A 26,767-nucleotide genomic window follows, 5' to 3' on the forward strand; every position below is an offset into this window, starting at 1 on the left:
CATATACTGTACATACACACACGTACACATATGTATATACATATATGCATATACATAGACATACACATATAAACACATATATACATCTAGCATACAGTATCAACAATGATAATAATGATACTAATACTAAAAGAAAAAGGAGTAAAATTATTAAGACGAAATATAAGACACATGCATACACATCCATATGCGCATAGGGCCGGTACCAATACATCCTCAGGCCTTCTGCTGATGCATTCCGATTGAGAATATATAATCAGTTAAACATCGACAAAATGTTATTACAATATCAGAGAACAGAAAAAACAACTTTGTTTGTGTTGCTGCATCCCAACACCAGAGAATATTAGGAAGACAATAATGTCTGTGTGAAATTGAGAGCATCTGACCAGTTTTTAAGTGTCTCAATTTTAGCACCATTGACTTTAGCTGTTGATCTTTCCATTAAGCAAATTTCATTAAAAAGAAATAGCCATGTTTTGTTCAGTGAAATTGTAGGATCAAACAAGCTTTTAAGGATAGTTTTCTTTTAGCACCCGTTGATGCAGCCAAAACAATACGCTTATCCTGAAAAGACAGATGAGAATCTGGGCTAATACCAAAAAATAAAAGGAGAGGGCATTTTGAAAGGCCTTTTCTTAATATTCTCTGTAAAATATCTGTCACATATTTCCAAAGTTCATTAATTGAAGCACAGTACTAAAACATGTGCATGAAATTCCCCTCTGCAGAACATAAAGGCTTTGGGCATTGGCCAGATTCCTTTTTTATCTGTTCTTTTATCTGTTCTAGGTAGGGATTCTAGGTAGGGTCTCTACCTGTCTATTCAGTAATCAGGAGTACTTCACCACACATGTAGGCTAGCTCTTTCATAGCTTTACATACTGAACGTGTAAAATGGGCTGGCTACTGAAGCTGAGAACGGCCGTGCTTGCAATTATTTTTTTAATACCATTATCTCAAGATCACAAGTTAATTATCTCCTTATCTCGAGAAAACAAGCTTTGTTATCTCGAGATAACGAGATAATCAACCCGTTATCATGAGAAAACAAAATGTTATTTCTACGGAAGCCGAGAACGGCCATGCTTGCAATTATTTTTTTAATGCCGTTGTCTCGAGATCACAAGTTCATTATTTCATTATCTAAACAATAATCTGTGATCGTTTGGCTTCCATATGAATCTAAGGCTACTGATTTAAGTTAAAAAAAAAAATACTAGCAGTGCCAATACGGAGAATTACCACAAATACGCCTGTGTGACATCCATCATAGTTTGTAGCCTATGTAAACCTGCTTTAAAGAAACAAGTCAAAAATAGGAATCTGACATTTACCGTGACACCGATACTGAGGTGGTGCTCCAGAAACTCAGAGGAACGTCTTCTGGAAAATGGCAGATTACTTATATTGTACTGGGTTAGCGTGGAAAAAAATATTGCCATGGCTGTTCTGTTTGGGATAATATTTAGGGAGGTGCCAAAGTAATAATTACCAGGACCTGATCTCCTCAGAAGACCTCCCCTCAGAAAAGACCAGTGCTGGCAAAATCAAATTGCTAATCCAGGTCATGCAGGAGGATGTTTTTCACTTTTAATAACTTCTATCCAATTTTAACTCTTAACTTTGTCCACCACACTTCCAGCCCAGGAACCACCACCACCACCAGACAAAGCTCTCCTCCTCCCAGCAGGGGTCTCCCTCACCCTCGTCTCACCACCAACTCCACCCCCACCCCCTGCATCCACCTGCACAAATGACTCCCAAACAGTCTCAGGCACTAAAGGAAGATATGTAAATCACTAATCATTTAATTACTGAACAGGTAAGAAGATAATCTTTTCTGGCCCCAATCCACCCACCAGAGACAGATTGAGACATGGTCTTACTTGATCTCACTGCACACCTTTCCCATGCTTCCTCTGGGGTCCCCAGTGTGTTATTGTCAGCAAGTAAAACTTTATTTTTATAGCAACTTTTTAAAACACACAGTTTACAAAGCACTTCACAAAGAGAGAATAAAAACAAAAGACATGAAAGACATAAAAGGACACATGGTAACAAAGAACTTTAAGAAGACCACCAAAAAGCCATCTGAGCTTGTTGAGCATCTCAAGCACAACTGCCTCAGACACCTGCGTCAAGGAGAAGCCATCAGCTTGAACCCCTTGCTGAGAGTAGTACTGATGGACATGACTCTCCCTATATTGTCCTGTCCTATATTGTCATGTTTAAAGCACACAGCTCTGTGAATGACAGATGTTTTCAGGACTGAGGTTCCTCTTTGGCGATACACTGACCAGGTCTTCTGCTGGAGTACATAACACTCTCACTCTCTGTGAGGAGGGAGGGAAACATAAATCCCCATTATATATCTGTATTCATTATCATACTGTGTGTACTATAATGGATGCCATTCAGTTTGAACAATAAGAATAATTCCAAATTACCAACTTTTGACAATTAAACAATTTGGTCATTCTGTTCCAGAGCACTCGTGGTCTTCTCTGGCTTCTCACCCTCTGTACACAGAGGACCCACAGAGTGCACAGAGTGCCAAATTGTTCAATCCCCAACACCAACCACAAATTACCACCAATGCACCAACATTTGACTTACTCAGTGTTGATGTCTTCATTAAAAGTAATCCCCCTCAGAACTGGACTAGGGTTTTCAGCCGTGGTCAAAGTACACATCTCTGTAACAGAATGGGGTGTTTCCGGGTCAAGAATCCTCTTTGGTGATGCATTGAGCAGGTCTCTTGCAGGAGTGCATAATGTTTTCAGTCTCTAGAAGAAGGGAGGAAAACATAATCCAACATTAACCACTGAATTCACTCTCATACTAAATTCACTGTAACAGGTGGGTTAGAAGTAGAGCAGACTGCATAAAGTAAAAGACAATAGGACCCCATTGAAAACCTGAACTGAAACACTCATGCCAATTTGATCACTACAGCAGTGTAAGGGTAAAGAATACAATTTCAGTGGATGTTACAAGTCCTTTGTTTACAGTCTTGGATAACATCATGACTAATGAGTGAGTGAGATTAATAAATTGGGCGTAGAGAAAAACAAAAAAATGTATCAATAATCAAATTTATTATATTGCAATTGAAATGTAAAATACAAGTGTTTAACACACATACACACTTTGTTTAACAAAGTGTGTATGTGTAGTGGGATTTTCGAAAGCCAGACTGAAATTCATATAGTAAATTGTGTGAGGACAGGTAGTTGTCAATCTGATTAAAAATTATCTTCTCAATGATTTTAGACAGAGTACAAAAGATAGAAACAGGCCTATAGTTTCCATGATCCAGTTTACTCCTTTTCTTGTAGAGAGGAATCACTCTAGCAAGTTTAAGATCACTGGGGAAAACACCTTGCTCAATAGACAGATTCACAATATGGGTGATGCATGGAGTAATGATTTCAGCCGCATCTCTTAAGAATCTGGCTGGAATATTATCAAAACCAGTTGCTTTGGAGCAGATGAGCTTGTTGAGCATCTCAAGCACAACTGCCTCAGACACCTGCGTCAAGGAGAAGCTATCAGCTTGAACCCCTTGCTGAGAGTAGTACTGATGGACATGACTCTCCCTATATTGTCCTGTCTGGCCCGATAGCTTTTCCACTAGCCTTCTGGCAACTGATGTAAAATAATTATTGAGACTGTCCGCCACCTCCTTTTTATCTGTTGTAACCCTGTTCTCAATATTTAAACTGATGTTACTGGTTTTTGTTTTTAGCCTTTTACTGTAGCCAAGCTGCTTAAGAGATTTCCATAGCTTACCTGAGTCATTCCTATGTTCAACAATCTTCTCATTAAAATAAGCCTTTTTGGTACTATCCATTAATCTTCTCGCTTCATTCCTTAACTTTTTGTATTGTGCCCAACTCTGATCATCCCTGTTTTTCCTGTATTTAAAATATTGTGTATTTCTCATCTTAATAGCCTCTAGAATATCACCATTCATCCAGGGCTCTGTCCTCTGTTTTATTCTTACCTCTCTTAATGGGGCCAGTTTGTCTATAGCTTCTAAAAACATAAATTTAAAAAAACACCATGCTTTATCCATGTCAGTACAATGCAATACAAGGGACCAGTTCATTTTCCTCAGACAATGGGTGAGTGCTTCTTTGCTATAATTTTTCAGAGATCAAATTTTTTCCTTGGCCCATGCTACACCCTTCCATGTTCCAAGTTTCATGAAAATCGGGCCAGTAGTTTTTCCGTGATCCTGCTAACAGACAAACAAACAGACAAACAAACAGACTAACAAACGGCAATGTAGCATCTTAGGAAAGATGTTACATGAGGGCCATCAACTGGCCAATTTAGATTACTACCACAGCCATTGCACAGTTTAATGATGACCTAATAAAATCATTACAATCAAATAACAAAGAAGGATTGTTGTTATGTTGACAAAAACTCCCTGAGCACTTTTTGAAAGTTGAATGTTAATCTAATCAGTAGCACTAGCTCACAACCCAAGTAAATCTTTGTACTGAACAGGGTACGTTGGGCCACCACAGATGCACTAATAGCTAATGTGTGTAATTTGCATAATACATAGAGTACCTGTCTTAGTGTTCCTGAGGTTACAATGACACTGTAGAGAAACCACAGAGGAACCAGGAGAGCTGAAGAGAGAGCAAGACATATCCCAATGGCGGAGCCCCACCAGGGGTATTGATAGGTGTTGTTGTATTTCAGAGGTTTGAACTTGACCAAAGAGAAAAGTAATGTGCCCTGTCAAAAAAGAAGAGGTAGAAGAGGCAGAGAACGTAAATTTCGTAATGGGATAAAAATAAAACATGCAAAGAAAAATGAATTATAATTATGGGTCTGTATGTATGCGTACATTCACGTTTATACATTCATGTATCCATACTTACATACATGCATACAGACCCATAACACATTCATTTTTTCTTTGAATAGTTTTGGCTTACAGTATTTTGATAAAGCTGAATGTAGACCTTCAGAGGCTTACAGAAACAATAATACATAATACATTTACTTACTGTGCAGACAGAAGGTGTGATGTACTTCCAACAACATTTCATATAAGGCCACGGGCGGTAACCAATCATGTCCATAATTTTATCATAATAACGATCAGCACCTTGGAGACAGACATTCATATTAGCCATATCAGCCTTCAAAGCATGAAGTCCTGTATTGTGTATTCAATAACCTATATTTAAATGTAAGGAAGGTGATATTCTAGGCAATATTTGGGCATATTTCAGCAGGCAACAGAGTGAGTCCCATGGTCAAATTTCTATTTAAATGTTTCCTGGCAATGTATGTTTAATGTTCTGATTAAAACAATAATGAGGCAACTCTTTGGGCACCGTTGTCATTCAGAGTTGCCAAAAAGTAGGCCAGTGTATCATAGTTTTAAAACTTTAACAGGTTTAAAATTTTCAAATTCAAATAATCAAAAATGTTTAAAAAAGACACTGTTAAAATTGATTGGTTAATTTTGTTTGAGCAGTCACATTTAAATTTAGGCTATTTTTTTCAAAATCCACCATTTCAGACTAACGCACCACAACTGGACTTTGTTTTGATTGGCTCCCCTCACTAAATAATTATTGAAATCCTTCCAATCAGCCATCCATTTGCAGCGTTTAAACTGACACACTGGAAAGCCTCCACTCAGCAGGTTTACCTCGTTTGAATTAGAGGAGCTGCTGTTGTCGGCCAGTCAAGGTCCAGTATTGTGACTCTTGTGCCTGTGAGTCTTCAAAATTATTCAATTTAACTAAATTAATTCAACTTTTAACTAAACTTAATTTGTTTGCAAAACATAATGTCAAACACAATGTTATTGTCATCCTGAACCATAGTACATTTGACAACAAAATCATGAAAACGGAATAATATGGGACCTTTAAGCCTGGATTAATCCCTCTGGAATAGTTTAGCTAGAACAATGATTTTACTTCCATCAGCATTACGTAGACTCATGAGTTGGTGTGGAAATGACTACCAATGGTTACCATGTTTCCAGGGCCTGGACTATAGACTATTTACTCTGCCATTACACACTTAGAAATGCATCTGCAGTGGCCTAATGCAGCCATCAATAGCAAAATCTTAAACTGTTATACTGCCTTGGACAGCTATGGAGGAATCTCAAATTTTAATCAAAGAGAACAAGAGCTGAACCATAATCTCGGCTGGACCTTGGGAGTCAGACATTTATTTTGTTTATAGTACAACTGGGGTAACACATCTATGGATGGGTCTATGGAGCGGGATGTGTCCGTCCATCTGTCAAAAGTGATATGTCAGGTGACATCTCAGACACCACTGGTCTAATTGATTGAACTGATGGGGGCACTATAGCTGAAGGTCAGAATTTTAAACTCAAATGGGATACCTTGGGTACCACTGGTCCAATTATGACAAAACTTGGTGGGATGATGCATTTTGGCACTGTGGTCTGGTGTTTAAAACATTTTACCAATTGGCCTGATGGAGGCGCTATAATTCATGGGAAACATTTCTACATTTGAAAGGTCATAACTCCTACACAGTTAAATCCCAGTGACATGAAACTTGCTACACTCATTCAACTCTCCTTACAAATTACAGTGTTTGGCCTAATGGGAGTACTTTAAAGGTAAAAAAATTCAATATCTCGGACACCAATCAGGTCCAATTTTGACAAAGGTTGATTATTGGTTGGTTATTTTGGCACTGCGTTCTGGCATTTAAAAATAACATGAATTGACCTGATGGGGGCGCTATAAAGGTCAAAATTTTAAAGGCCATAACTGATACACCACTGGTCCAACTTTGAAGAAACTTGGAGGGGTGTTAAATCTTGACATTGTGTTCTGGTGTTTAAAAATATACACTAATTGGCCAGATGGGGGCATTATAATTGAAGGTCAAAATTTCTTTGAAAACTCCTGCCCTGCCTTGTAAGCTCGATTGATAGGAAAGTTGCTGCACAAATCAAGATAGTATTATTGGTGGCTTTGGAGTATACTGTATTTTTAAATCCATATTTTCTAATGCAAATTAATGACTGCCATAAATGATAATTGTCTTTGAATAATAACGTTCTGTAACTCACCATATATCCATCCTACACAAATAGACTCCAAAATGGCAAAAAACATTATCGGTATTCCACTGGAACCGTAGTAGTCAAACAGCTGAAATATATATACTCCACCCTACAGTCCATAAGAGAGAAAGAAAGGGAGAGACAGAAAAGAGACAGAGAGAGAAACAAAGAGAAAAGAGGCAGGTCCTTTGAAATAACACATCTCAGCTGTAGAGGTATATTTATCTTATGGGGACAGGCAAAAATCACTTGCCATTCCACAGCAGGCAAAGCTGTCCAACAGCAAAACATATATGACAAAGAGAGATAGAGAGACGTACAGACATGAGACAGACAGACAAAGGGAACTACAGACAAAGGGATATGACTACAAATAGAGATAACTTTCAAACAGTTTTAACTACACAGGATAAACAAAATGGACTCCCACCTCAGTGACCATGAACAGGCCGACAAGGAAGCATACAACACAGATCACCAGCAGAAGTAGTTTACGTCGATGACCAGTGAAAAAGAAGGATGGATACATGTCTGATATGGATGTGACCAGGCCTTCCAGATACACAAACTGTGGGTAAAAAATTTGTGCTTTTACTTTTCAAATAAAAAATAACTGAAGGGCTTCAATGGGAATGTTGCTTGAGTTTACATCCTTTCGACATTTATTTACCACAATTTAATGGTAACACCATACCTGACTGTCCAGTCCAAGGAAGATAATCATAATGAAGAAGAATGTAGCCCAGAGTTGGGGAACAGGCATCATGGCTACCGCCCGAGGGTAGGCAATGAATGCCAGGCCAGGGCCTGTAAGTGGTCCATACCAGATGCCAAAATATGTTAGAGTCGTTATAGGTGATACTGTACATTGTACACTAATTCCATGTAATCAACAGAGCAAGAGTAATAATGTAACACCTGCTGGGCTTGTTCCCAGAGATGGTGTAGTAGTTAAAGGATAAGTTCAGTGACAATCCACAGACAATATTAGCTCCCGAGTCAGCTATCGGCTGAACCGGCGAGCTCATGCAGTGCGCTAACAAGCAGTCAGTCCAAACGGGGTTTGTCAAAATATCTCCAAAAAAGCCAGTCTGTCAAACCGATATTGTGACCAACCGCCGTGTTTATTTTCACAGTCTGCACAGTGGATAGTCTTCTACCAAACTTTACCTTGTTCCATGTGCAACTGTTTACAATCTGACCTGACTTTCCGTAAAACTAGATCACGCCACCAGTAACGCACTTTCATCCCACAGCAGTCTGTGCTGTGGCAGAGAGAAATAATTCTATGATTTCCTGATTAGTGCAAGTGTGCGTAATGGCAGAATTGTGTCATGACATTAGAGATAGTTACATTTTTTTGTACTTTGCAACCCTTCCGTTTACTCACTCTACAAATATTTTGACATACCTGGTTTGGACTCATTGTTAGCAATGAGAGGCCTAATAACGGAGCTCGACGTTTCAACTGACAGTCACCAAACGTATCCTTTAAGACACTTAATTCTGGCGCTATGTACCCCTACTGGTCAAGGCCAAAATCTCCTCCCTGACTCTGTCTTCTAAGTCTTCACAAAGATACTTGGTGTATTGCCCTTCAATATACACAAATACACTTTTCAAAAAGCAGGAAATTAAACAGGAGCAAAACTTAATATCATTGAACAAAAACAGAATATAAAGGAAACAACACAGTAAATAAAGCACATATGGGCCATAATATTGCATTATGCACAATCCCAACCTGATTCAGCCACTTCTGAGATGTCTACACCCAGCTCATACGCCATGAAGCCAAGGACAGAGAAGACTGCAAAGCCAGCCACAAAGCTGGTTAAACTATTCAACAGGCAGAGGGCAAATGTGTCTCTGTAATTGAAAAAGATTAATACTAAGTCGTGTGAACAACAGAAAGATAAATAGAGACAGACAAATATTTATTTTCCTTACTTGTAGCAGTTGTTGTTGTATTTGTTGTAGCTTCCCAAAGATGCTAAACAACCTGAGCATACACAATAGGAGAATAATATCTGGCTCCCAGCATCCATCCACACCTGAAAACAAACAATGAAATGGTTTTAGTTGTTTTATTGTTTATGCATGACATGTATGATTACTCTGGTTTGGTGGTAGATGCTGCCCAGTCCCACAGCGCCTAGCTAGGTGTGCAGCATCAACTGTTGCTTTAGTTGAAGTTACTACAGAGTACAACAAAAAGACTGATATCTGTTAACAAACACAAGAAACCAGCAAAAAGATCTCTCAGAGAAATAAGTCTAGATGTGACTAGAATTACATAGAAATGTTAAATGTCACTGTCATCCCTGGAAACAAGCTGCGTCCAACATGTCGTATTAATCCTAATAAATAATCATTTAAAATGTCCAATTCATTTTAAAAGTGCTTCTATATCAAATAGCCCACCTATCACGGGGTTTTCATCGGGATGTGAAGTGTTGATGCTAGGACAGAGAGAGGTCCAGAGAGCTGAGGTGTATTAATGAATTTGGGTGATACATTATAATATACAAAAAATCAAGTATTTTCAAGGCCATTCATTTTCTTTTAAGATTTTATTTTATTTTCCTCAAATCCAAACTTTCAAGGATTCTCAAGGCCAAGTGACAAATGGCAAACCACATGAATCCTGGGACTACTGAATGATAATCTGTTTTCCTTTCAATTTTCCACGAAATGTTGCACTGACGGTTGATAGGCAAATTCTCTAATATTATTTATTCTTCTCACTTTTTCACTGAATAACATGAATAGCACCATCTGGTGGTTAGAACTTGGCATTACAATACTGTAAGACGACACAACACAAACAACTTCAATGGCTCATTAATCTATACATCCCCATATCCACTAGGAATACATCAAATATGATGTATGAGGAAGCGCTACTCCAAGGCCCAGCTTCATACTACTTATACAAGAACTGACGTTATATATATATATATGTCTGTTGTGGTGGGATTGACGTGGAGTTAGGGGGATCTGTGGGTTGATTCTGACAATTTATTTGGATTCCTCATATCTGAATCATTAACAAGAATGACAATTTATTGAATATTATATGAATTCCACCCAATTAAAATGTGCAATTTGGGTGCGATCAACTTGATTTCTCCAAGCTCAATTTACAGGAATACTTGTCTTACTGGTTTCTAACAAGAGGAACCCTTTCAGAGCAGTCTGAGATGGTGGGTGTCATGGCGTGTGATTTACATGCAATGACCCTGTAGCCATCCTGGGCCCAGTTGTTCAGAAGTAATCTGATCGGATTTCGGCTATCGGATTGGATCAAATCTTCAAAATGGGTTGTTCAAAAGAAAAAAAGGATTCTGAAATCGGATTAGATCACGTAATCCAGTCTTGGTTTTGATCTGGATCAAACCTTCAGTATGTGTTGTTCAAAACTTTTTAGTAGGATTGGGATACCTTTGATCCAAAAAATCAGGATTATACTGATCCCAGCAGAAGGGTGGATTCAGGGTGGATTTCAGGAAAAAAAAAATGTAATAAAACTTTAAAATTGGTCAAATAATACAACATTTGTATCATGTAGTATATATACATTTATTTATATTTTGCACTTGATTTGTTTAACCATTACAGTGATAAAGTAGATAAAGTAGACATTAGGCTACTTTTTAAGCTAAAAAAGCTTGTCAGTATCAAACAAAAATAATATATTTAATTTTAACTGTCATGTATCACTGTATATTAATTACAATGACACAATCATCAGAGATGAACCAGTCAAAAGTAGTTTCTAACAATTGCATCCCTTCAAAAAGCTGGTCTCTCCACAAATGAAGAACTCTGAACGTTCTTTATTTTGTTAACTATTGGACATTTAGCCTTTTTATGATTTAAAACACGTGTTCAAAATATCCACAATGTATTTGTGAATAATGTATATTTGTTTGTTTTTATTCATTTGTTGTGGGTCAGATGAGGGGTCTGATGATGATGTTTGTATTGTTTTATTGTGCTGTTTTCTGTCTCTTCAAATAAAAACACTTAAAGTGACCCCACACTGGCTATTCTACCTGTAGTTCTTTACATAGCTAGTAGCCTACATTGTGATATGTAGTCCGATTTAGAGCACTGGTAATCCGGATCTTGAAAAGTTCGTATCTGGATCAGGGTGATCCAATCCAATGCTGCTTTGAAAAACCGGCACAAAAGTAAGATGGATTACCTGATCCTGGATAGCAAAACATGGGATTTCCAAATCCGGATCATTCTGATCCAGATTAAACTTTTTGAACAACTGGGCCCAGTATTGGTTTGTTTTTCATTAATAGGCTACACTTAAATTAATTAGAGCATATTCACTGATTAAAGGTCATTATAGTAATGTTTGAACTCTAAATAGTAATCTTACATTGCTGTTTTAGAAAGCAAGAATACAGTTGGTGATGCTGAAATATTAGTGTTATGTAGAGTGACTCACTCACTCATCATTCACACTTTAGCCTCACCTGAGAATCTGCAAGGCGGCCTGGATCAGGAAAGAGGTAAAATCTAATGCCATCTATGGCTCCTGGTAATGTCAGACCACGGATCAGCAATACTATCATCATCACATAGGGAAAAGTAGCCGTAAAATAGACGACCTGAAAGAGGACCACCAATATGTAATCACTATATTAGGGGGGTCAAATTTTACTTCAAGTCAGTCAGTTGGGCATAAAATACTTACTGCAACAGTTAAGCATATGTAATGAATATATATCTCAGATATATATACTGTATATATATCAGACAGATCTCACCTTCCCTGAAGACTTGACTCCCTTCCAGATACAGAAGTAACAGATGATCCAGCTCAGTAGAAGACACCCAGCCAGATCCCAGCGGATACTACCCATCTCCTCGATTCCTCCAGACACACCCAAGATTCTTCTCCTGAAGACAGAAATGTAAGTTTAGGAACATTTTCCTTTCTCCATTGTGAAACAAAATTTCTTAGTTCATAGAGTTATTGTGAATACGTACTGCCAGAATTCTTTAGCTGAAGATGTTGCATTCCCCAAAATGTGGCCATTTGATGAATGATTCTGACCATAATCAGAGCAGTCCTCTTGTAGTGGGAGAGTAAGAATAACAAGTAAGAATGGCATTTTGCTAACATGTTGATGAACAATTCATGCCAGCTTTGTAACTAAAAGCTGCAGTATGCATTTATGCCTTCCAACAACTAACACTGTGGCGATCTGTTGCCACCATTATCTTTGATTCTACAGAATGTCTATGGCATCTGATATTTGGTCACTAAAAGAACCACAACAGAAGATCATCCTCAAAAACTGATGGAATTACAGGGTTTTTCTTCACAGATCCACTTTATGCCTGTCCTCTTAAGAGACAAGGTGGTTAAAGTCCTGATAGGCTACAATTAGCTCAAATGGTCTAATTTGGTTTGTAAACATAAACAAGCACAGATCATGTACTGACCCATGGAGCATGTGTTCAATTCTATGCACTGAAGAACTACGACAGGTAAAATTACCTAATTCCACTAGTTACTTAAATACCACACGATGACGTCACCTACCGTTAAAGTTTGTAGGGCAGCGAAGACAAGTTACTGTCTGCAAATCCCCGTTACTAACTGTGGAATATTAAGTTTCACTTTTGTTTTCACACCGGGAGACTCTGTGGATTGAGTTCAATGCTGCTGATCTGCTGTCTCTACATCTCCAAATTACAGACATGACATGCTACGCACATCAGGCGCATTAGAGATCGATTTAGATCCATTTCTACACACTGACTAACTTTTGATTTTGTGCCTCTATATGGGAAACACTGCATCTCACATTCAAAAACGCCCCCAAGAGGCCATCTGACGAAGCGCATCATCTCACTAAGCGTTACCTGACTGACTGACTGACTGACTGACTGACTGACCTGAATTTGGCTTGTGATGCCCTCGGCTCGGACAGACTCAAATCCATGACCTCTTACCAAATTCTCCTATGAGCAACTTTCCATCTCAAAATGTTTATTGTACGCTTTTAGTTCTTGTAAAAAAGTTGGACAGAAATTACCTTTCTGAGTAAGTAAAGGGAAAGGAAATTTATATTAAATATGGATTTCAAAATGCAGCTTCCCAAATTTTATGACATACTGTATATGTTTACCTGTGTTCCAGCTGTTGTGGCAGTTGGCCCAGGGGAGTTCAGTGTTGAAAGAGGAGAACAGGTAGAGGAAGGCCCAAGCCAGTATGACGATATAATACATCACACAGTAGAGCATAATCATTTGATTGCCGTAGCCTAAACCTATTGACAAAAATATGTCATTATCTGCAAATATACAAATGCTAAATTTTCACCATAATGTAATGTAGATGCACAACAAATTCAACATGCATAAATATTGCATAAACTGTATTGAAGGTTTAGTTGAGCTAGCAGTACCTTCAAATAAAGGACAAATTTTCCTCCAACATGTGATTCCACCCTGACTGGTTAACTGTCCCAAAGATACTTCCAAAAAGAAGAGGGGGATTCCACAGGTAAACAGGAACAGAACATACGGAACAAAGAAAACTCCTTATGGGAAGAATTGTGTGGGATTGTAGAGAGACAAAGACACAGAGAGACATAGAGAGAAATTGAATCACAATTCACTGCACTTCTAATATGATGGTTATTACATCAATAAAAATTCTAATTCTAAATTTGTGACTGTTTCAAGATATAATTCATGCAATCTGTTCCATCTTCCTGAGTAGCTGCAGTACAGAGAGACTTTTATACCTTAAAATCCTGCTCTCACCTCCTCCATTTTTGAAGCACAGATAGGGAAATCTCCAAACATTGCCGAGACCAATGATTTCTCCAGCTACTGCTAAAATGAATTCAGTTTTGTTGGCCCACTGGCCTCTCTTCTGTGGCTCTGATGGTGGATGATCTTGATTATTGTCATCTTTCATCAACTTCATCTCTGGCCTGCTTGCTGGCTCCATTGTGTCAACTGTTGAGATGTATTAAAACAGAGTCCAGTCATACCTCTGGTAATACTAATTTTATAATGTGACAGCACTTGCTCAATTTGACAGGTGACAGAACGTAATATAGCTGCGCTTGGCTTAAAAAAAAAAAAGTGACATTTAATAAACACACTTGAATTCTGTAACTTCAGACCTTTAATATGGTTTTATTTTTCCAAGTGCATATTTAAATGCATGCATTGCATTTAAAAAAGGGAGAGGTGATATTTTTTGTTTCCCACAATTTTATATCATTACTTTATACAGTATGTCTAAGTAATACACCTGTTAAGTTTTTCATGTGAAAACAATTTAGAAATATTTTAGTAATATTCTCTAGTCCTCCTCTCCCACCTCAAGAGTTACATGTCATTTTGAGCACAAGAAATGTTGTTTCCTGAGTGCCAACTTGAAGGCAGTTGCCTCCTCCAAGGTTTCCAACAGTGGCCCTTCCTCGTCTGCTTAGCCAATGACGTTATTCTCCCCACTTGGTGAAAGAGTTACACATTTGAATGGTAGCTAATGCTAAATCATGTTGATAGCCACAAATTTGTTTTATGTTAGTGAGAGAGAAAACTTGTTCAATAAAGAATTCGAGCTAAGATCTCTATGTTCTTCCAGTAAAGGTTATTTATTAGCGTGCGGCACGGAGAGAAGCGCACAGCCGTGGCAAATACAGTTCTCTGAATAGTGAAGCAAAAAATAAATAAATAAATTTTTTTTAAAAAGGGGATACAACTATAATTTTCAGCACAAAGACAAGGAGTGCGGGTACTGTCTTATCAGTCCCGCGTCCTTGATTGTCTTCTGGAGACAGGAACAGAGCACAAAGATCTGATAAACAAGTTGTATGAAGGATTCAGTACTTTTCCACTCTGCAAACAGCTACACACTAAAGAAAGAATCATATACTTGATGCATATAAATGATTAAAGCTTAATTTCTTCCACAGTTAGTAAATGAATTGTTTTGGGAACATCATATCAACCTGATAAATAAAGCTGAAATTGCTTTGTCTTAAAACATGAACCTGAAAGCAATAATGAATACAGAAACAGTGTGGCAACAGACATTTCAGCAAGAAAATGGATAATAGATCCAGAGTCATATGTTTTAAACATCTTGCCCTTCCAATGTGGGAGTTGATCAAAGAACTAATTTACCATGGCAGCCTCGAGTCATTCGAAAGTCTCATATCCACACAGCTATTTGATTTTACAATTTGTCATTTCAGCGCATGAAACCTGCACCTTATTTCTCTGTTTTGCAGGGCAAACTATGAAGCAAATCTACACATATCTGACACAACTGTCTCCAAATCTGTGATGATTTACCAATACTGTACTCTCGATACAAATTAAGTCTGTACAAAATTTGTCAGTATCTCAGGGGGCAACTTGGCATCACATGAAAGGAAAAACAGAGACAATATTTTTTGCAGGCAAAATGAAAGTATACGTACATAATAGCATCCCCATGCGACAGTAGACCAAAACATTTATTTTTTTCAAATTTGTTTATAGTTTACAGTATAAAAAAAAATTACGAACTCCTACTTCCTACTGTTGAGTTGCAACCCATTATGCACAATCCAAGTCTTGATTGTGGAGGAAACTAAAAACTCTCCCTAAAGTTTTATATTTCATGTATACTTGATAGGTATACAGATAATTTTCTTACGTTAGATGGCACTTAGTATAGCATACCTCCGCCAACGCTATGCAATTGTCAATATGCCATGTCGGATTTTCAAAAGTTAATCATTTCTTCTATGCCACATTACTAACTTGTTTCACATCGGAAGATGCACACATTTTCATGACTATAGCTGAAATGGGACATTAAAATTCTAGCCACTTTTAAGCGTTTCAGCTGATTATCACAACACCACATGGCCAATCAGCACTATTTCTGTTCAGTGGACATTAGAGCTGACGTTCTACCAGTGGACCAAGTTTTATAAATTTGGCCACATGTTTGATTGGGCCAAGAGTGGAGGGTTTGTTTGTTCTTATGTCTGCTGACAGGCACACAAGGTTAATTGGTGTTGCGTAAATCTGTTGGGAAGTTATGCCTTTTTGTGAGAAGCCACGCCTGCCTTTGGACAATCAGTGTGAAAAGTTAATCAGTTCTTCCATGCTCCATGACCAACTTTTCCACCAAGTTTTGCATGAATCCGTTCATAATTATAGTAGATATCCTCCCAGCAGTCAAACATATGAATGGGGCAAAAACATAACCCCTATTCAAGGGGAGAACCGTTCGTCCGATCTACTTCAATACACCTGACTACCGTCAGGTGTATTACTGGGGACAATACCGTAGTGTTGTAGTCGAGACCACCTAAACCGAGACCGAGTCAAGACCAAGACCAGAGCGTATCAAGTCCGAGTCAGGACCAAGACTTTGAGGGGGTGAGACCGAGTCAAGACCAAGACCAAGGGGGGGCGAGACCGAGTCGAGACCGAGACCAGACCAATGCGAGTCATAGTGATGCCTTAACATTTACACCATTTCTCTGCTAAAATTCCAAAAGAAAGAAAGCATTATTTAGGAATTTTAGTAAAATACAAATGGATGTACAGTATGTACTCAGTGACAGAAGGCAACCCTTTGATCTGAAACACTGCAATTCAATTTCCCTGACCTTCGGAAAGGCTCAATACAGTGGGCAGAATGAAACATAAGTGTTAAAACATAGCTTCACTACAACATCCAAAATTATTATCAGGTTATAGCTGACCCTTGCTTTTTTGTGTGACAATGTATAATTATTTTGATTCCTGAAATGAGAAGAAAAACACTAAGATTTTCATTATTTACTTTCATGTATAGGCTACAAATTGTTTTTGTTTTTTTTTCTAAATAAAGCCACTGAGACAATTTACCAATGTGACAACTTGCCCCGCTCTCCCCTAATAAGCCCCGTTGGGCAGATGAAAGTGAAACTTAAATTCCACAATTTCAAAATGTGGTCTTAAGACCGATCTCGAGTAGCCTACTACAACACTACAATACCGGAGGCCAAGCAATCGGCCCGTTCCGAACAGGCATGAACGGGCACTGCACTAGTCCTAAAAGACAGCACCAACAAAAAGCATGTAGCTGAGTGAAAACTCTTCATTAAGCCCTTCTGGGGTAAGTAATAATAATAATACATTAGTCTTGTATAGTGTGCCCAATCTACTGATCCAAAACGCTTCTCTTCAAACAATTAATCTGTTCCCATTTCCCCTCCTCTAGACATTTTACTAGTATTTACCCATAAAGTGAAGGCCACTCAGATCATGTCCATAGTTGCTGAAATGAGTGGCCACTGGCGACGTATCATCTTTATTACATATGGAGCTCTTGTATTTGGCAAATCTTGTCTTCAGCTCTCTTTTTGTTTCCCCACATAGTACAAATTACAATGCCATAGCCTCTTTTGCCTTAACTGTCCTGTGTAGACTGGCCTGCATACGCCTCCTTTATTCAACACACATCTGGTCACACATGTTAAAAGAATCCTGATTCGTGGGGTTTTTGATATACTGTACATTTACTTCCTCACTGCTCAAAAAATCTTAGGCACTCTCCATCACTCCTCTGCTGTGTATGAAATCTAAACTCTATACTCCACACTACCTTTGACCTTGTTTGCCCAATATTAAAAAGCAAAAACACTTGCTTCTTGTAGAAGTGACTATAAACAATCAATGAAAAACATGGGACGCGTAAAATGTATTTCTTAATTAATCAAAACAGTTCTGTGTTTTTACTGTATTAAATAGACTGGCTCTGGCACATGTTTATAAATGTGGAATAAGTAAGTAAGCTGTAGTAGACCACTCCCACCCCCAACCTAATAAATTAATTTCAGAAATTAATTTAATGTCCCTTATTTTTCTTTCTTAAAAGTTGGCAACCCTTGCAGGAACACAAACAGGTGATATGCAATGAAAGCCTTACAATCAAAACTGTTTCTGGGAGAGTCAAATGTAACAGAAAAACTCTGCTTACCTTCCAACTTGTCAGTTGCAAACACGCTCACCAGGCAACGATGACCAGTAGCACAGACCCAAAAGCAGAAGCACACGGAGGCAGAGAGCGGAAGCAAAAAGTCTTTACTGAAGACGAAGACAAAAATTCAGCAGTCCTTGAACGCAACAAAAAACTACCAGACACAAGCTGGGCAAAAACTCAAACAGAAAGAACGAGATAACAGAACTAGAGAAGCAAAACAGTCTTAAGGCTCAGGATAGTGGCTGTGTCTTCTGGCAAGCAAAACCCAAGACCAAGCAGTGGAAGAGAGCAGAGAGAGGTTTAAATAGGCTGAGACACAGGCGCACCAAGTCATCACCATAATGAGCCTCACGCCCGGGTCACACCGCCTACCTGAGCAGCGCGCGTGCTTTTCACTCTCTCTCACTCTCTCTCACTCTCTCTCTCTCTCTCTCTCTCTCTCTGTTTATCTGAACCAGTAATACTGGCATATTATACACTATACCATTGTTATTATGGATGTCAGAGAGCTGCATCTGGTGGAAGTGAGTAGGTTTCTCAGGTCGTAGAATGATCAAAGCAAATATAATAGGCTACATTAATTTTTTAGCTTTTACATAGCTTTTTAGCTTTTACATAGCTAATATAGCTCTCACACCAACGCAGTGCTGGTTTTAGACACACTATGAGGCACGCTCTATGTACATTACATTACATTATGTACATTATGAACGAGGGTAAACAAAAACCACGTGACTGCTTCCTTGGTTCAACTCTTCACTTTTCGCACCGTTCATCAAGGATGGATGATAACAGAGGAGCCTACTTACCCATTTGTAAGGGGAAAAAAATCTTGAACAGGCGTGCGAGCTGCAGCAGTTCAGTGAGGTAGCCGTCACGCACAGGTAGAGGTATGCGGTGTGGCCCGGGCGTCAGAACTACTGCTCCTCCTTGAGGGTCGGGGCCCAGAGTTTCTACCCATGACAAACCGTCACTACATTCCTGGCATCAGGATGTGTGGACCAAAAGAACACACTCACAGCAGAATTAAGCAAGAGATTTGCCTATATTGAGGCTAAGAAAATCAGTATTGAATTTTTTACAGATCTAGTTGATTTGGGCAATATGTCTGAATACTGACAGAACTGAATAAATTACAGTGAAACTGCACACGGAAGGCCAAGTTTGAAGCTCTCAAGGCCAGGGAGCTTTCCCTTTTTATCCCAGATGCAATGGCCTTTGTATGCAAAAAGCATATATGGTGAAAGCAAAGTAACTACATAGACAAATGCTTTCCATGATAAAGCATACCAACATACCCTTACAATGTACCCCAACATACCCTGAGGTACAGAGTTGTACCTTTTGTTGCATTTTTGTCAAGAAATTGCTTTATTTGCATGATGGTCACATGCATGACTTATCTAATAAATAATCCTAAATCTGATGTGTTCATATATAAAATGGCATTTTGTGTCACAAACACAAACATGCATTCTTTCAACGCTCAAATGCATCCTTTTCATGGGATGTTACAACATTTTGTGCTGTATGTGGTCTGTAGCATGAACCTTTTCAGAAACTTTACATAATCAACTCCACCTGAACAAGATTCATCACACAAAGATTAACGCTCAAATGCATCCTTTTCATGGGATGTTACAACATTTTCCATCTGAAACAATGAGGTTGATCTCTGGCAACATTTCTAGAGTAGAAAGCAGAGGAATCAAGGTTCAAATCCAACAGACAAAACCCCTCGTGTGCACAGAATTGCTATCATTGTCTTTTCAGTGCATTGAATGTTCTCTCATTGTCACTCTGTTTTGCAGGGTAGTTATCTATTTCTGCAGTTCAAACACTAACTCTTGGGTGGAATGGTCGTATTTTTATTTCTTTTCTTTTTTTTGGTAGTGGTATTTTTTGCCATTCTAGTCTGTGTAAAATGGGTGAAAGGAATAGGGTGAAACACCAAGATTTGACAAAAAAGACCTTATGCACAATGAGACATGGTAAACTTGTTCTGCTCAGGCAGACTGCCAGCCTTTATTCACAACAAAACATCAATTAAATAGGTATAGTGTAATCCAGTAAGTGATTTTTGTTTTATTACATAACTCTGTTATGTAGTGTGTGAGAAGGAAATCATGGTTGCTTATTTTGGGCTTCATGCAGCGCCAAGTTGCGTGTTGTGTGATTTTTTTGAGAGTCAGGTTTGCTTATTTCTCTCCTGAGATCTGGCAACCCTGCCACAGCAGGAGAGCAGGTGTTGCTGAACACGTTATTTATATAGCACTTTTCTTAACAAAGTTACAAAGTGCTGAACACCAGAAGATTAAAACAATGACATAATATAAATAGAAGAAATAGCATAAAAATACATTCCTATAATAAAAGCCAACAGAAAAGGAGAATAAAACAATTAGGAAAAAGTAAAAAAAAGTATGTTTTCAACTGTGATTTAAAAGCAGTGATAGACTCGGCCCTTCTAATAGTCTCGGGCAAGGCATTCCACAACTTGGAGGCCCTCACCAAAGGACTTGACCTTTGAGAGGTCAGGTGCTTTGGGGGAAATGCCTTTGTGTTTAGCACTGAGTTGAATACAACTCATATCTTATTTGGTTTATGAGGGTAATAAACACCGAACAATGGCAAATATCAACGCTCCCATTCTTCTCAAATTGCTGGGTCTGCTCCAGCCTGGTCCTTTTCTGGCTTGTTCTCCAAGCTACACCTGAGGATGCTGGGAGGATTTTTTCCACCTACTCTTTATTGTTGGCAGATAACATGTAGATGGATGAAAGGGTTAGGGGTGCCACCTACTTGTTGGTTTCATCCCTGTAAACCTCACAATCCATTGTGTTCAGGAAAGTCTTATCATTAATGGATGAGATGTGTTTGTCATCACCAGGTGTCTGTAAACATTCCCAGGCCTTGTCTTGCAGCTTTGGTTGATAGCTTTCATTCAGTTCTGGGAACGTTGAGAAGTGATGTTGTTGTGGCAATCCTTAATGAGAATACATCTAGAACAGGATTTGAGGTGTGAGGGAACTCAGTATTTTAGTTTTGTGCACATTGACAGAGTGGCCTTGTGGGCTCCATTCAGGTACGCTTCCCTAACAATGACCTGTATTCCCTCACCTTGTGGACTTACAATTCTTTTCCCAGTAGCAGGATACAGGCTGTATCTGGATCGGGTTCTGGAACCTTCCTTCACAGAGGGTTGAAGTGAGGATAGTGTGTGTAATCTCTGGAAAGGAATCAGTGTCATCCGGTGTCATGTCACATTCAGTCAAGGTTGAGAGAGGAGTCTGACTATCTAAAGATTCCACACAGTAGTTTTGGGCTTTTCTGTGGTCTCCATCCATGAAGCTAGGCTTGGATTAAAGTCAAAAAGATTAAAAAAACCCTTGTTACTGTGATCTAACACGGTATTTATCATTACTGCTTTTATTCTGTGATCCGCAGGATACACTCTAACTAGACGTATCTTGGAGCACAGACCGACTCACCACATGTGTGTTTTGATGTTACTGCTTGTGCTGAGCTTCTGTTCTCATTTGAATGCATCTTGGGGGGATGTTGAGGGTCTGCTGATTTCACATTGGCAGGCCCTGGGTGTAACACAGATAGGTGCCCGTCGCTGTTGCAGTCATAACAACGTCCAGTCTCTCACAGTCTTTTGCCCGGTTTTGTGTCGAAGCACAGCATCTGTTTCCGTCCATAAGAGAGGACTTGCACTCATCCAGCGGTTTAATTTTTATTGCACCACAATGTAAGGTTTTGATTTTGCTGGGTCTCAGGAGGCTATGATAGATATATTCTGGCAAAATATTCAAATGAATTTCATCTCCATGCTGGCCACTGTGACAGTACTCCAGGGAGACACTGAAGTCATTTAATCTTTTGTGTCTGATGACATGATACACAATGACATAAATACCTGTGACTGTTGCCTCTGTGACTAGAGATGTTCTTATTTGCCTGTGTCTGCACTTGACTTGGATCAGACAGTTTGTAATGGAGCCAGCATTTAGGACAAAGGAGGTGAACAGTGACAGTAGTCCACAGACTGTGACACCAAAGCCTCAGAAGAGACGCCAGTTAGCCAACAACAGGGAATTCAGTTTAGCAGTAGCGGGAGAAATAATTGGTCTGGGTAATATTTGGAGATTTCCCTATCTGTGCTTCAAAAGTGGAGGAGGTGAGAGCACGATCTTCAGAGATGCAGAGAGTATTGAATCAAATATGTCTAAATTCCTCTCGTAAGGGGTTTTCCTGGTCCCTATATGTTCTGTTCTGGTCTACCTGTGGGATCTCGCTCTTCTTCATGGAGACATCTGTGGGGCAGTTCACTTGCAAGGGTGGAATCATATGCTGGAAAAAAAAATATGTCCTCTTGCTGAAGGTAATTATACAGAGATTCTTAAATGTACTGCATTACAGGTTAAATACATACAAGGTTTACCTTATCTAGTTGGACTGTATCATCAAAATCTGATTGACACAAAGCACTGACATATTTTTACCATTAGGTTTGGGCTATGGCAGTCAAGTGGTTTGTAATTTGGTCAAAGTATAATTTATTATTTTGTTATACTGGCTTGGACCTTCCTCTACCTCTTCTCTTCCTTCAACACTGAACTCCCCTGGGCAAACTGCCGCAACAGCTGGAATGCATCATATACAGTATGTCGTTTGTGTTAATTTTGGCAACAATTGGCTGTGAATCTGTCTTTAGAAAGCCATATTGTATAAAATGTTTAAATGTATTTCCTGCTTCCTTACTAACAAATTCTGCTAAAAAGTAAAATAAACATGTTTTTACTAAGATGTTAATAATTTCTATGATGGAAATATTTGAGATGTTTTTCTAATCCTGAGAAGCCATTTCTAGGACCGTTTATTACTTGATGACTCATAGACTTGTTCTCCCACTATAATATGACTGTTTTGATTATGACCAGAATCATTCATCAGCCACCCATATCTTCAGTAATGCAGCATCTTCAGTCCAAGAACTTTGGCAGTAAGTAATCACAAGCCAATGAAGGAATTTCCTTTTACACAGGTAGGAAAGGAAAATGTTTCTAAATAAAAGTTCCTGTGCTCAGGAGAAGAATCTCGGATTTGTCTGGAGGAATCGAGGAGATGGGTAGTGTCCGCTGGGACCTGGCTGGGTGTCTTCTACTGAGCTGGATCATCTGTGTCTGGAAGGGAGTCAAGTTTTCAGGAAAGGTGTTGCACCATCTCCCCTTGTTGTGTTGTGTTTGACTCTCACTCTCCTAGTGCAACTTGCATCTTTCACCTCTACATCTTGCACCTTTTCTTAGTATTGAGTAGTGTAGCGTTTACCTCCGTAAAAAATTGCCGACGTCTTCATTGATTCAAAAGATTAAAAAGAACAGTAATTCTGGACAAAGCTTCTGATAATCTACATCCAGACTTGAAAGAAATCTCACAGCGCTGATTTGTAGATCTGTTTGCCTTCTGCTGACTCATTCTCAGGTGGTATATTTCACTGCTACTTATGTGATGATGATTGTGGTCTCACTATTCAAAGCGCTTTAGATGGTATCAGATTTTATCTCTATCCTGATCCGGTCCAGCTCACTGATCCTGAGGTGCTGTACACCTCTGCAAAACAAACAGCACAATCTATATTCTTCATTTATCTACTGCAGCTGCCTTCATACCTGTCAACATTGTTTTGTTTGTGTTGCCACTGCTGAATTTTTTTCTCTGTCATCACTGAAAATGCAAAAATGCAACATGGCGCCAACAAATATATTGTTTTAGCCAGTGAACAATTCAAACAATTTCTGTGGGTCATTATGGATCCCACGCAGGGCCGGCTCTAAACTGCTGGAGGTCCTAGGTGGAGGCCCCCTTTTGAGACAAATCCTCCCCGCCATCAAGCAATAAAGACTGAGTAAAAAATTTAAAGCACTGTATTTTTGTTAGCTATTATAAGATAGAGCATGTGAACATCAAAATAAAATGTAATAAATACAAAGGTGAATGTGGCTCTCTCCTCTTGTGTGGACATGAGCTTAAAATGAGGACTTTCAAGACAGCAGTGGCTTTAGAACTGTTAACAAAAGAACGGTGATGTCACTTCTCTTGACCAATACTGGTACTTCTTTGTCCGGCTCACTATTGCTGTCTGGGCCTGTAACGAAGGTGCACTTTGTTACTAATCCTTTGCACTATTTGCACATTTGTATTGTACACTTGATTTATTGAACGGTTTGCACAGCATTAATAATTGCACACCGAGTCATGATTTAAGTATTTTATTGGATATATTTTATTAAACATTTTAAGTTTGTTTGTGTGAGTGATTTTATCTTGTCCTGCTGGATCAGCTACTCAGCATGGGCAACGATAAGCTCCACCTGTAGAAGCAAACAAATGTTTAGTACTTTACCTGACATGAAATAGGTTTTCACTGTTTGGTTGAATGTTATGATTTGGTATGGGCAAGTGCAATATTTCTATGTGCAATAATACATTGGTGCAACGTAAGAGTTTTAATTGTTGGTTCATGCAATCACTTACCTGTGTTGTCTTGTCTGTGTTCCAGGGTGTTCAGGCAAAAGAGTTCCCCAAGGTGTCCAAGCACCTATATATATTTCCGGGACAGACCATGTGATAGGATAGCAGAGGGGGGTTGTTGTGTGTTTGTTTGAACTAAAATGTATATTGTTTATATGTTGCAGAATGTATTGTTTGAGAGCAACATCTATTTAAACTGTATGTATTCAATAGATATGTAAAATGGTAGGTTAAAGGGGGCAGTATATTGTATTGTTGAATGCTATTGTTTAAGTGACCCCTATAGTTGGTAGCATCCAGGTAATTACCTGTGGCAGAGTATAAAACGCTGCCAGTGTTTATCTGACTCTGCTGTTGGTAGGACCCTGGAGAGCTGCTCACAGCCATGCCGCTCATTTTTGTCAACCAGTTTGTTTTTGTCTTATGTCATTTTTGTGGGTGAATAAACACCTTTGGTTCCACCATACCACCGCCTCTTTTGCTGTGAATCCAGCTGCTAATCGGGTCAAGCCTAACAGGGCCCTCTCTCTGGCTGGAGAGCAAAAAGTGAAATTGGAACTCATTACATACCTTCTCTACAACTAGCCTAAATTAAATTGACATTAGAAGTTCTGATACTGTAGAATCCTGTTTTCTCTTTGACGGAGTCATACTGCATCATCAGCAGTAACGTTGCTCTTGCACTTGACTTCTAGGGTCCGCTTGTAATTGTCACCAGCGTACGCCGAAACTGGCTCAACTCCTAGACTGGTTGTTATGGAGCATGTGACATGACGCACTGCCGCTGGGTGCCTACGTCAAGCCCGAGCGCCCCGGCGTTAATAACAAGTGCAACTACTTACCTGAGCATCATTTGTTGGGGGGCCTCAGCCAAATCAAGCCTATTATATCTCTCTTGCTGGGGGGGGCTCCACCGAATCAGTGCTTTTGATTGGTTTTATGATCACTGGCCCATCATTTATCCAATAAGAACTGGTTTGTTTTTGTTTTTTTTCGAATGTAGAAAAAAAAAAAGGATGTGTGAGGCCGTACTCTAGGCATTTGTGAGGCCCTAGGCATTTGCCTATTCAGTCTATAGGGAGCGCCGGCCCTGGTCCCATGGCTGATAGAGGCCTGTTAGATTTATTATGATACATAATTTTTGCCCATTTTATATGACCTTATATGACATTGTCAGAGCATACTTCTGTGGGACACAAACAACAGATAGAGCCTGTGGGGGCACAGTTCAAATCACATGACATTTAAAGAAACAGTAGTGATGTTTACGCCAACCTGACTTATTATCCTTCATGCTTGCTTTACAAGTTTTAGGAAGCTACCAGTACACCAACAACTGCTACAAGTATGGACAATAAACATTTCTTCTGCCTCTTTCTGCTTTATATGCCTAATATCTATTTATCTTCTATTTTCATATCTTATAATACAGTGCATATTATCCTTCTGTTCAGAGAAAGTTAATACTGTTGAACAGTTTAACCAGCTTTGCGGCTGGCTTTGCAGTCTTCTCTGTACTCAGTTTCATGGCAAAGGAGCTGGAGGTGAACGTTTCTACTGTGGCTGAATCAGGCATTGGATTGTTGATGATGTGCAGAACCTTTGTTGGACTGTATTTGTGTCTTTAAGGAGCTGTTTTTATTCTTGGGGTTCAAGCTTATATTATTTTCGTTCACAATTCCTGTGAGATGGTATTTGACAGAGACATGTAAATGATAATGGTGGTGGCTTGCTATACATCAAATATAACCCCAATCCATCAGATGGTGGCACTATAATTAAATATTTTAAGCGAAGTGAGTGAATAAGCAGTAAAGGACTTTAAGGGTGTATTATGTAGGAAGAAGCTGTCATGATGGCAGGTGGTGTCAGTAGATGTGGACTAGTGCTGCCTCCTAGAGGGAACGTCTTGGAACTGGTGAGTCACCTCAGACACTGTCAGACACAATCCTCCATTTCCATTTATTCATTTGGCATCATGCAGCTACTTGATGGAGGGTAGCTGATGGCCAGTGGCCCTCTCAACTTTGTGGATGACAGTGTGATGTTTTGCTTTGGAGCAGGGAGTAACAAAATATAATGGAGAATGCCAGGATGCTTCTGATTATAGATATGTA

General features: G+C 39.0%; 1 protein-coding gene across 1 annotated transcript; it reads right to left on the reverse strand.

Moving 5' to 3' along the window:
• Positions 1 to 2,515: 2,515 nt before the first annotated feature.
• LOC139643440 (sodium- and chloride-dependent GABA transporter 2-like) lies at positions 2,516 to 14,084 on the reverse strand. Its single transcript, XM_071518586.1, has 15 exons — positions 13,895 to 14,084; positions 13,534 to 13,668; positions 13,255 to 13,395; positions 12,107 to 12,191; positions 11,884 to 12,016; positions 11,590 to 11,724; positions 9,047 to 9,150; positions 8,841 to 8,965; positions 7,791 to 7,903; positions 7,527 to 7,664; positions 7,103 to 7,205; positions 5,034 to 5,134; positions 4,588 to 4,758; positions 2,620 to 2,789; positions 2,516 to 2,522 (listed from the first exon to the last, which is right to left on the reverse strand). Exons 1-15 carry the CDS (start codon positions 14,082 to 14,084, stop codon positions 2,516 to 2,518), a joined length of 1,851 nt encoding a protein of 616 aa, XP_071374687.1.
• Positions 14,085 to 26,767: the final 12,683 nt, after the last annotated feature.

Source organism: Centroberyx affinis, unplaced genomic scaffold (genome assembly GCF_046629955.1).
Source record: "Centroberyx affinis isolate AG114_WGS23_722 - 3 ecotype Tasmania unplaced genomic scaffold, CSIRO-AGI_Caff_v1 ptg000609l_1, whole genome shotgun sequence".
NCBI classification, from domain to species: domain Eukaryota; kingdom Metazoa; phylum Chordata; class Actinopteri; order Beryciformes; family Berycidae; genus Centroberyx; species Centroberyx affinis.